Source organism: Sipha flava, unplaced genomic scaffold (genome assembly GCF_003268045.1).
Source record: "Sipha flava isolate LNK unplaced genomic scaffold, YSA_version1 79_pilon_pilon, whole genome shotgun sequence".
In the NCBI taxonomy this organism is placed as follows: domain Eukaryota; kingdom Metazoa; phylum Arthropoda; class Insecta; order Hemiptera; family Aphididae; genus Sipha; species Sipha flava.
In genome coordinates this window covers 2,107,800-2,119,196 of record NW_020273620.1, presented here as the reverse complement: position 1 = coordinate 2,119,196, position 11,397 = coordinate 2,107,800, and the positions used below count along the sequence as shown (strand labels likewise).

Here is an 11,397-nt window from a genome sequence, read left to right as displayed (position 1 = left end):
ACTTTAAACGGACATTGATTAAAAGGTGTAGTAGAATCACGTGATTAATTATCTGGTTCTCGTGTGTATACGATATTAATAAATATGTTTATTTTATACACTATAGAAGAACAAGATTGGACACTTTTAGATGGATAAAAATTACATTTTTAACAATACGTATAGTGATAATATGCAAAATAAAATATATGGTGAAATAATTAATAGACATCCATATATGATATATAAATATAATTTTCATTTTAAAAGCGTAATATATTTTTACATAAAAATATTGTAACAATATTCATCAAGTTCTGCTACTGAATTCGATCAATGTAGACTCTATGGCATGGATTCAATGTGGACGTTGACACGAATAGTAAATAAAAAGGTGTTTATTTTGGAAATCGTAGACATGCATGGTTCTCGCCAAATATTTTACGGTTAGCCGCACCGCACTGTTAACGGAAAACGTTTTAAATTGTTGATTTAATTTTTAATCACACATAATTGATAAATACAGTAATAGATAACATTATACGGACTTATCGGAGTTCCTAATTTTAATAACTATGATTAGTCTATGAAAAGTAAAATAAATTATAATTACTACACATATTATTTTATATTGCGTTAAATTGTTTTATTATAGTAGGTATTATAAGTGTAATATATAGATATTATACCTTAATTTAAAAAATAGTGCTACTGATGTTAGTACACAAACTGGTATATTCGTATATTTTTGTTCAACTCAAAGATTACTAACTAATCGGTGTGTGAGAGTTCGAAGCGTCCTCCAACATATATAGGTCAGATTAGTGTTTGATATGAATTTCGCGCACGCTACTGAATGTAGTTATTTTACTTAATTGAAATTTAACGTGAATAAATAATGATCTCATGAAATACATTATTCCATTGCTGCGGATATCCCCGAACTCGCATGTACTCTGGACAACTAGACAATAATAATTGTACAAATAATATAATCAAATATGAAAACAAAAAAATAAATACTAATGATGAAATTAGAATTTCTAACTAAATGATAATAGATACCTTAATCCATTTTTAGCTTAAACCATTATAAACCCATTTCAGTTAATCCGTTCGATTCTGGTCATTAGATATTTATTATTTGGTTATTATTGGCAGGGGTGGATCTATAAGTATGAAATATGTATTTACAGAAAGACAAAATATATAATTTTAGTAAACACATAAATACTCGTTTATAAGTTCGCTATAATATATTATTAAATGGAAAAATATAAAAATTAATAAGTTCATTAGTCTTGACCAATCTTTCATTTTCATCTTTTAATTTTCATTCACCTTTGATTTTGACGAGGAAATCTGTTTACGACTTCATCGATGTCATTTCGTATATCTTTATGAATATAAAGTACTACTAACCTATTTAACCTGTCTTATATTTTATATCTCATGTATCAATAAAATACAGTAAATTATCAGTAAAATACATCACAATGTACTAATGTTTCATTAGCAGTTTTGGGGTTTGGATTTTCTGTGTTGGCCTATTTTGTTTGCCAGTATTCTAATTCAGTTTGTATTTCTAAGTCAGAATTCGCTGGTATATCGTCATCATACATTATTGGCACTTTTAATATTGTATGTAATTTGTTTTATACTTATTTTTGTTAGCAGGAATCAATTATTTTAATGGAATAATATCTTTAAATCTATCGTTAAATCTTCAGTTCAATTCTGTGATAAAATGGTCAATAAAGAGAATATAAATATCAATTCTAAACCATTCTTCAGGATTTGAGATTTCAATATTATTTTTTTTTTTGTTTGACAACCACACACTCTAGAAACTTTTGTTTTTTTTCTAATTTTTTATGCTATTTCAGATGCATAATCGATGCACAATAGTTCGAAAATTGTTCATTGTTGTTTCTCTTCGCTTCAAATATTATAATTATTTCTTTAAAAAGTAAGAAAGCACTCGATACATTTTGTTGTAGACTTTGTAGTCTAATACTTAAATCTTTAGTGTATGAAAACAAATTTTCAACTGTATCTAAGATGACAAGAAAATCGCTTATTTTTATAGAAGAACTTAAGCTTACTGTTTAAGTTGATATTTCACGGTCAAAATCTTCTTCGATTATATCAAGAGCATTCACGGGAAATGTTAGGTTCATGGGAAAAGTTCACGAAAAGTAATAATTGAGTCATAGCGATCAATCCATAGAGTACACATGTCTTTAACTTTTTTTTTTTGGTAATGACACAGAATCAGTATTTTTAATGATTGATAACAAAATATTTGTTGTATTTAGTTGAATAAGATAAAAAATTGAAACTGCGCCTACAATCCCAACCATGTTTCTATTATATGATAACTCATAAACTTTTGATGTATATAAATTTAAGCTTAAATTTTGACATCTGTTATTTCATCACAAATAATTGAAAAAAAAAACATTATAGCCCTTTATCTTCCTCCCTCTTGGATCCACGCCTGACTGTTGGTATTTTAGTCTATTCAAAATGGACAGTATATATTAGAAATAAAAACTATTAATTAGGTTTAGATTATTTATATTTTTTTGAGTATTTGGGCAGTTGATTTTAATACTCGTACAATTACCATAATGTGCCTTAAATTGTTTAACACTAAGTGACATACGAACAAATGTTTATTATTAAAATTATTTTTATTTAGTAAGTAAAATATAAATTTTTCAAAATAAATAAATGTATCCTTCGGTTATTTCATACGATTTTATTTGAAATAATAACAAATAAAATATTTCAATAATAATTCGGTTAAAATTCGTTGCTTGTACAAGTTTTGAAAAGCAAACTTATTTTGTTATATTTATGTATTCAAAATATATTACGACCATTTCGAAAAGCTAATGAAAAATTACACCAAGAATGTTGATAGACTTCATGATAATTAATACATTCTCATTAGATTGAAAATTATTTATTTATTAACCTATTTATCTCCGCGGTTCTGTTGATTTTATAGTGCGTTTTTAATGCGATTCGATAAGCTTTATATACAAAATAAATACATTATTAAACTAATTAATTTATGCGCATAAATAAAATATGCACAGAATATTTAACGATTTGAACCAGTTACGTGTATTTTTGTTTACATTATAACACACAGATATTTACGAGTAACTATTTGATTATCAATGTTATACATGTACACATATCGTATCGTATTATCGGATGTCCGAGCGTTTATCTAATAAAATTACGATTCACGTTATGAAATTTGAACAATTTAGTGTACATAATTGGATTAATAATCGTATATCCGTAATCATATATGATATATTCGTTGCAGTATTCCGCTTTAATTTTTTAGAAGACGCTTTTACGAGACTCGAAAACATCAGGCATCGTTGGGTAAATTTTCCAATTGTAAAACATTAGTCTCCTACATTAAATTACTAGTAATTTACTAATGTTCTAAGCTTAAGAAAACTTTACATGTAATTTGTTAAGTAGTTTGTTTTCAATATTAAACATAATCATCATATTTTATAACTACATTATGATAATATGAATATGATCATGCAGCTCTGTGCTTTGTTTGTCAGTCACAAAGATTTCATTCTTTTTTTGCAAACTTTTCTTTAAGAGTAATTTCATTTTATACGTTTATCATAATGTTAATTAAAAACATAATGTACAAATCTTCAAGTTTGAACCGTAAAAATATAATATGTATTGAAAACTATTTTTATAAATACATTTTAATAGCAAACGAATTTTTCATCCGGCACATAAACGACTGCGGAGAAACCGGAAAGCTGTTCGAGTGCAAAACATGATAATATTGCGTACCTAGCGTATTAGAAAAATATAATAATATTAAAATATTATAATATTATATGCAAATATGCATCACCGCAAACGGTAAACTCAATGATGCGATGTTATTAGAATATAATCATCATATGTGTAGAGAAGCTTACGCCGTCATACATACGAGTTCAGCGAGTTCGGTACATGCCCTGGAGCGTACGCGCGAAAAATAATATTTCTGTCAGAGTGTGCGAAAAAACAAATAATAGAAGAGAAAAAATACGACCCCAAATTCGAAATCACCGGATCACCGATATGCAGATAGTAAAATAAAAAATAAACAAAAAATAAAATAAAATTGCATTATAATATGTACACAGCGATATGTGCACGGAATATATTTTCTGCTGGTCTTCTGTTTTATCGCACATGTAGATAGTGGCATTCGTGCACTGCAATTATGTTTTATGCGTTTTATGATTTAAAACTATACGCGTTGTCGGTGCGACCAGGATCAGCTCCAAAGTCTTGGTTAGTAGGGATTGGGGGCAAGTTATAATTTTACAAAATCTTATAACAAAAAGAAAACAACAATTTTTACAACACAAATTCAAGTTGTCTATTTTTAAAGTTGGCAAAAATATCAATAATATGATCTATTTGATCTAGAATATCTACTTTATGATATAAATTAATTAGACATAATGCTGATAGTCTATCTTCAGTCATCATTGAATGAAGCTATATTTTTAGTCTCCGAAGTGTGGAAAAACTCCTTTCAACCGTCATACCTCTATGGCTCTATCTATATACTTGTGCGTGTCGTATGATAGTACATATTATAATATGCATTTTTTGTTAACAATATACATTTTTTTATAAATACGGTACGGGCTTAGGATGGGGTGCGATCCCCAAGGCCCCCCCTGGATGCGACATAGTCCTGTGCGCATTAGACACAGATAATATTGAATAGCTCCATCGGCGGTGGACAATAATTACTGTACAACCTAACCTATATTATTTACGTATTTATAATTAACCGCTGTAGGATTTCATTCGTCCACCTGTCGACGTATGATAATAATATTTTTCTATCAATTATTTACCGTATGTGTCGGTTCACCACCACGAATACACTCACATGAGTAATGTCGCAATAATCGTGTAAAATATTGTTAAAAATCAAACATCAGTCTCTACGTTAAACTTGACAATAATGGCATTTAAAACCAAGTAAACGTACCACGTGTTATATTCGACTAACGTAAATGATTCAATTATTTCGTTTTCGAAATTTATAACCGCGTGTAGGTAATTCGCAGTTTTTCTCGTTTACTTAAAATTATAATTTTATTAATTTTATCTCTTACCTTAAAATCCTGTCAAAATTGCTTCTATTGTTGTTGATGCTATAAATCTATATATATATATATAAAAAAAAAAAAAAACTGTGGTATATCATTTCTTACTTTTTTCTTATTGAAATTTGATTGGGATTTGAATTTAGATATTCATAGATGTACATACAAACATTCAAAATATTTATTGCTTCGCGTATACAAAAAAATAATGTATCAACCGTTTTTGTTTGGGTTAAAGATAAATTATGTAACTCATATCATATATTAAAATTGTGAATTTATTCTTAGGCATGCATACCGTTGCATTAGGTCGGAATTGGTCGATCAAGGAATAAACTTTATTACTACTTTTTTTTTTTTTTTTTTTTTTAACTTATGAGCGATTGTAATTATTCTTTTTAATGTTTAGATATATTAGTATTATCATTAACTCTTTACTTACCGGTAGTTGTTACAGAGTCATGTTTCATCTTCAACCGTTCACCGAGTTACCCAGAACCTAGATGTACCAATAATAAGATAAGACCACAGTGATACGGCGATTACGAGTCGACCTCTGCACTTTAACACTCGAAAGAGATAGATTTGAATCCCACGCGTTTTCTGCTATATTCAAATAACATCGTTTCAAACTGCTTCGATAGGTTCTCGAAATCGAAATAATTAACGTACAGCGAACTCCCTAATATTACGTATTTTACGAATTCGTTAAAAACATATAATAATCACGATGTAGTTAATGTTTTTTTTTCTACACAGTTGCTAATCTGATAAGCTGTTTTTACTAGAAATCATTTTCTCGGTGCAATGATATTTAAACTGATTCATTTAACATTATTGATGGAAATGAAACGCTAAACTCTGATAAGAGTAATAACAAAAAATTACTTATACCCAATATACATATAAATACACGCACATATTAAATTTAATAATGATATAGAATATAATAAATACTTTGTTGTTCAAAATTCGTTTTAATTATGGCGTAAAAATATATACAAATATACTGTCATCAAAATTTGGACATAATTTTTGTAATGGATACATAAACAAGAGTACATCGAGAAATACATAGTTTTTCAGTTAGAATTTAATAAAAACTCGACATATGTGGTATTTTCGAGTTGTGAATACACAATTGAAATTACTTTGGTATAGGTATACTTGGAATATTTTACATAAAATAATTTCAACTGTTATACAACTGTTTGGTTTTGATTCGATAAAATAATACTATAATAAAACACGAAAAACGAATGGAATAAAAATCAAATGGATGTCGTAAAATAATAAAAATCTAGAAACTAAATCGTAATACTATGTTAAAAAAATGATAAGTACAAAGTCACCGTTCACTTTCGTTTACCATTCGTGTGAATGTAACTCACTTGGTTGACTCTGTGTTCGCCTGCAGTGTTCAGATCTTCGTCCGGGCCTTTGAGGTAGTGACAGAAAAGTTTGGACTTGTCCCAGTCTTCGACCAGCGACAAGTTGAACATGGAGTACACCGCGTTTCCGGTCACCTCGGCTTCGATGTTTAGGAACTTTGGCAGACGATCTAATAGCTTTTGGTCCTCGAGGGCGGAGTACGTCTCTAGCAAAACCAACCCGTTGCACCTGGGATGGCACGGTTTGCAGTAAATGTCCAACTGGAAATACTGATTGTAGTATATGAAGCACCGCCTCTTCTTGTAAATCGGAAAGTGCGTCTCGTCCTTCTGCGTCAACAGGTTCAAGTAGTCGCGGTGGCTCAGCTGGGTCTTCACCTCGATTACTTGGCCGCGGACCCGGGGCCGGCGGATGGTGTGCGTGTAGCTCCAGTGGCCTTTCTGGCCGCGCTTCCGGAGCCGGGCCTGCATGTTGGTCGTGTACGTTTGCAAATAGTTGTGTACCACGTCGAAGTCCTGGAACGGCGGGAACACGTGGTCGCCCGGCAGGCCCTTGACCAGCCACTTGCGCTTCTTCGAGTTGGTCTCCAACCGGTCACCAGTGTCCAGGCCCAGTTTCTGGCACACGGCCGCTATCATGCGGCATATCTTGTTCTCGAAGTCGGACGAGTTGTCGATGACGTCGAAGTACGGGTGCCCAATCCAGGACGCGGACGCCTTGACGTCTAAACTCTTGGCCAGTGACACGTCCTCACCGCGGCTGCTGTGGTCCTCGGTGGTGTAGAAGTCCTCGGCACCACATGCGGCCGACACCATGTGTATGATCTGGTCGTACCGGTTGTCCCGCAGGTCCACCACGTTCAGGTTGTTGTCGCGTATGATCCGCTCCCACTTGTTGCTGGGTATGTACGCGGCCGCGTCCATCGCGCCCCGATCGCATATGATTAGACAGTCGCGCGGGCACGACTCGCCCAGCTGGAAATACGTGTTCTCGATCTGCAGCATGCACCGCAACAGGTCTTCCTGGAACCGGTGCGCCTCGTCGTCGTTCAGCTCGGAGAACTTGACGCCGCCGCTGAGCAGCACGTTGGCAGTCTCCGGCACACGGTATACCTTCCAGCCGAGGTTCTCGAAGAACGTGCACAGCCTCGACTGACCGGTGGTCTTGCCGCCGCACGGTCCTCCGGTCAACACGATCTTGTACAGCTTCTTGGTCTTACGTTTGTCCATCGCGAAGTGCTCCTGCCGCTCCTGCCGGTGGTCAGGTACAGATGAGCGCGCAGCGTCGCGTCCCCAACAGCCGCTGTGGTGCGATTGTAAACGATGAGCGTGAAGACCACGTGACCGCGGGTCGCGGCGGCGGCGGCGGCGGCGGTGGCGGCGGTGGTGGTGATGGAGGCGGCGGTGGCCGCGGCGGCTTCGTCGTTCACTTGTTGTGTTGTCGAGAACTCGATGTTGGTCGTTCGGACGACGAGAATTCGACGCGCTGGTGAAATTCAGCACATGTACGCGGGTTCGTGCGACGAAATGACGGACGGCAAAGGCTCCGGACGTTTTTGATCGAAGAACAAACAAACCGAATAGATGAGTAAAAAAACGAAATTAAAAAGTAATCGAAACGGACGAGTGCGTCGCGCACGCGTATGACTGTTCCGTGTCGACGCGCGTGTGTGCATGTGCGGCTGTGCGTTGTCGGTGTCGGACGGTCGGTCATGCGGGTGCGGAGAACCGATCTCCGCCGTTCTCTGCCGACGGCGTCCGACGTCGTTTCGAATTTTTTTTGCAGTCTGCGGCGTTGCTGCTCGATGACAACCGAATAGTTATAGTAGTAACAATAATAATAATAATAAATAATAATAATAATAATAATAATAATAGTATGTAATTATAATCATGTCGACAGAATTTTTTTTTTCCTTCTACAGTAATATAGCGAACTCGATCGATTTCCGAGAGAAAATTATAATATTATTATACATCATTATGTCGACGACATAGTATTATTATTATAATTTCACGACAATCGTATTCGACTAGAAGAGTATTATAAAATATTAAAAAATCTTTTCACTCGAACATTGTATAAATAGTAATGTATAGTAAGACGATTAGATCGAATAAAACGTTATTTTATTCGTTATATAGCTTAAAAGTACTGTGCTGTGATTAAATAATGATTATTAGATTTTTTATTTCTTTCGAAAACAGTATTGGTCCTTGTAGTGGTGGAGTATGGAAGCACGCAATATTATTTTATTCGATTAATATTATAACTAGATTGAAAAATAATTCAATTCATATGAAAACAAAAATGTAATTGATTTATTTCGAAATAAAACTATCGTTTGGTGTGTAATCATAAATTATTTATTTATTCAATTATTGAATTATCATTACAATATCATAAAGATTGTTGGACAAAAATGTTATTTAAAGATTTTATTTGAAAAAAAAAAGATCCAGATTTTATAGTATTATAATATGCGTTTTACCATAATCATACTCCTACGATGTGTAAATATGAATAAGTTTTATGTGTAATATGTTTCTACTATCAAAATATTTGTATTCGAATAATTTATATCCTGGACTAGATTATGCATACACCGTTTAGTGGACAGAGAAAATCGGTGTATGTATTGAGAATCAATGTACAATTTAATATCAAATAATGCGAAGTTAATCGAAAAAGTTCATAGAAAACTATATAGGTATTATATATACATATATATTAAAGCTCTAAATTACACCCGCGTTGAAAGGAAATAAATATGTATATTGCCTTTGCAACGGTCACAAAATGTAAAGTTGTGGTACACATACTCTTGCGCACACTACGCACTCACTTCACCGCCGGATGAGTTGTTGAGAATTAATTATCACAAGATATGAACGGCATTGCCAACACCATTTTCCATACAAGAGTTTTTCTATCATTTACGCGTTCTTACGACGTCGTTCGTTTTAATTACACCATGCATAATTTAAATGTTGGCCAAAAGTGTGCACGCAATACGACGTCATGTACGTTCATAGTAAAAACCAGCTGTAAATGTACATTTGTATTTACAATGTTTACAATGTAAACATTTCACTTTTCGTTACACTGTCGGAAATTTGCATGCAAATGCACGTGGATGATTTTTTGACGTGATAGACGTTTCGATAAAAATAATCTATAAAACCATTCCGTCGTGCGTGTAATACCTGGTAGATTAACTTCAATATCCATATAAAACATTTTACGCGCTGATTTGATTATTACTTTGTTATACAATCGACACCTGCAGTAATATAATACGTATACGTGGATGATACATTAGTAGTACATGGTATGTTATGTGTTTACGGATGGTAAACGTATCATTTTGTGTAATGAAAGAGTTGCGGTTGTCGCGTTGAAAACTATTGTTGGAGGTATCGAAAAATTGCTTGTAGATTCATGCGCTGTTGCGGTGTTTCATTACATTTTCATTCGATATAAAGACTGTTTTTTCAATTCAAATTAATCATTAAACTTTTCATCTAGTATAATGTATGCGACTACGGTTAAACTATTTTCTAATAATATGGAAGCAACACAAGCAGATGTGAAAAAATACTGTGTCCGTAACTTAGCTATTTTTTTTAAGTATTTAAAACGAATAACTAGTCAAATATTCAAAATACAAATAATAATAACATAAGTAATTCTTAACTACATTCCGTAGTTATTTATTATTCGCAAGTTTGCGTAGCACAGTAAATGATAATGTGACGAGTGTCATCTATATACGAAATAAAAAGTTTCAGCTGAAGGAACAAACATAATAATACATAAGAATATGTAAATGATAATCGGTAAAATAATTTAATTTTGAAGACAACGTAATTCTGTTTTTGTCGGATATATCTACTATTATTCAATTAAGATTTAGTTTTAGATTTTTCCAATTATAGCTGCCGTATTTAATACATGATTTACCAATACTATTTTTAAATACTGTTTTATTAAAATGGTATTCAAATGTTTTTGTCGTACGAGTTTAATGTTAACATTCCAATGAAATATTACAATTATTTAGAAAACAATTAAAAATTATTTTTTGTCATCAGTAATAAATATGTACAAGGAAATGTTTATTACATTTTCAACATTTTTTGTCAAACTTAAATTGTTTTATCATCATTTTTGAAAAAAAAAGTTGAGAAAACATGAACATTTCAATTTTTCATAAAAAGAGGAAAAAAAATATTTTGGAATTTTAATTTTCTATAGCAAACGGTAATATAAGCATTCAGAGGAAATGTTATGTCTCTACAATTATTATATTTTGAGTTATAATAATAACAAAATTTCAATTTGATCAAAAATTGGTAAGCTGTAAATGTTGCTGTATTTTCATAATTTTTCGTCAGTTTTTCGCAACTACGAAGAAAATTGTTGGTGCATTTGTAAAATACTTCGTTTTAAAGTACCGAATAGACATAATCCTATCAGTAAAATCAACACGTAGCTTGTTTCAATATGTATCTAATAATATTTATTGCCCTGTGACGAGTTAAGCGAAGAGAAAACGGATATCTACGATCACACTCGTTGATCCAGTCTCCGAAATAACGTTTTATAAAACTCATTTGGTTTTCCTTGCTGAAAATTATAATTAATTTCTCTAGTGGTCTCTATGTATAGGCACTTGTTGTTAATTTAATTTACGCAAACTTAATTTATACTGCACGGATGAACAATAAGTATAATACTATATCCTTGTATAGGACGTTCTAGATATTACCAAATAACATGCATTAACTTAATAATAATAACCGTAGTGTCTCCTGAGTGCATAAATTATTACTACCATTTCATAGGTCTT

General features: G+C 32.6%; 2 protein-coding genes across 4 annotated transcripts in view; one reads left to right on the top strand and one right to left on the bottom strand.

Annotated features, from left to right (window-relative positions):
* LOC112692963 (myosin-I heavy chain) overlaps positions 1-11,397 on the top strand; it is an 83,148-nt gene that overhangs the window by 49,586 nt on the left and 22,165 nt on the right. The window lies entirely within an intron of this gene.
* Positions 6,225-8,238, bottom strand: LOC112692965 (TRPL translocation defect protein 14-like). Its single transcript, XM_025567808.1, has one exon. It carries the CDS (start codon positions 7,772-7,774, stop codon positions 6,509-6,511), a length of 1,266 nt encoding a protein of 421 aa, XP_025423593.1. The 5' UTR covers positions 7,775-8,238; the 3' UTR covers positions 6,225-6,508.

Excerpts from the sequence above, each read along its gene's own strand:
- LOC112692965 (XM_025567808.1), bottom strand. The coding sequence starts at position 7,774 with ATGGACAAACGTAAGACCAAGAAGCTGTACAAGATCGTGTTGACCGGA.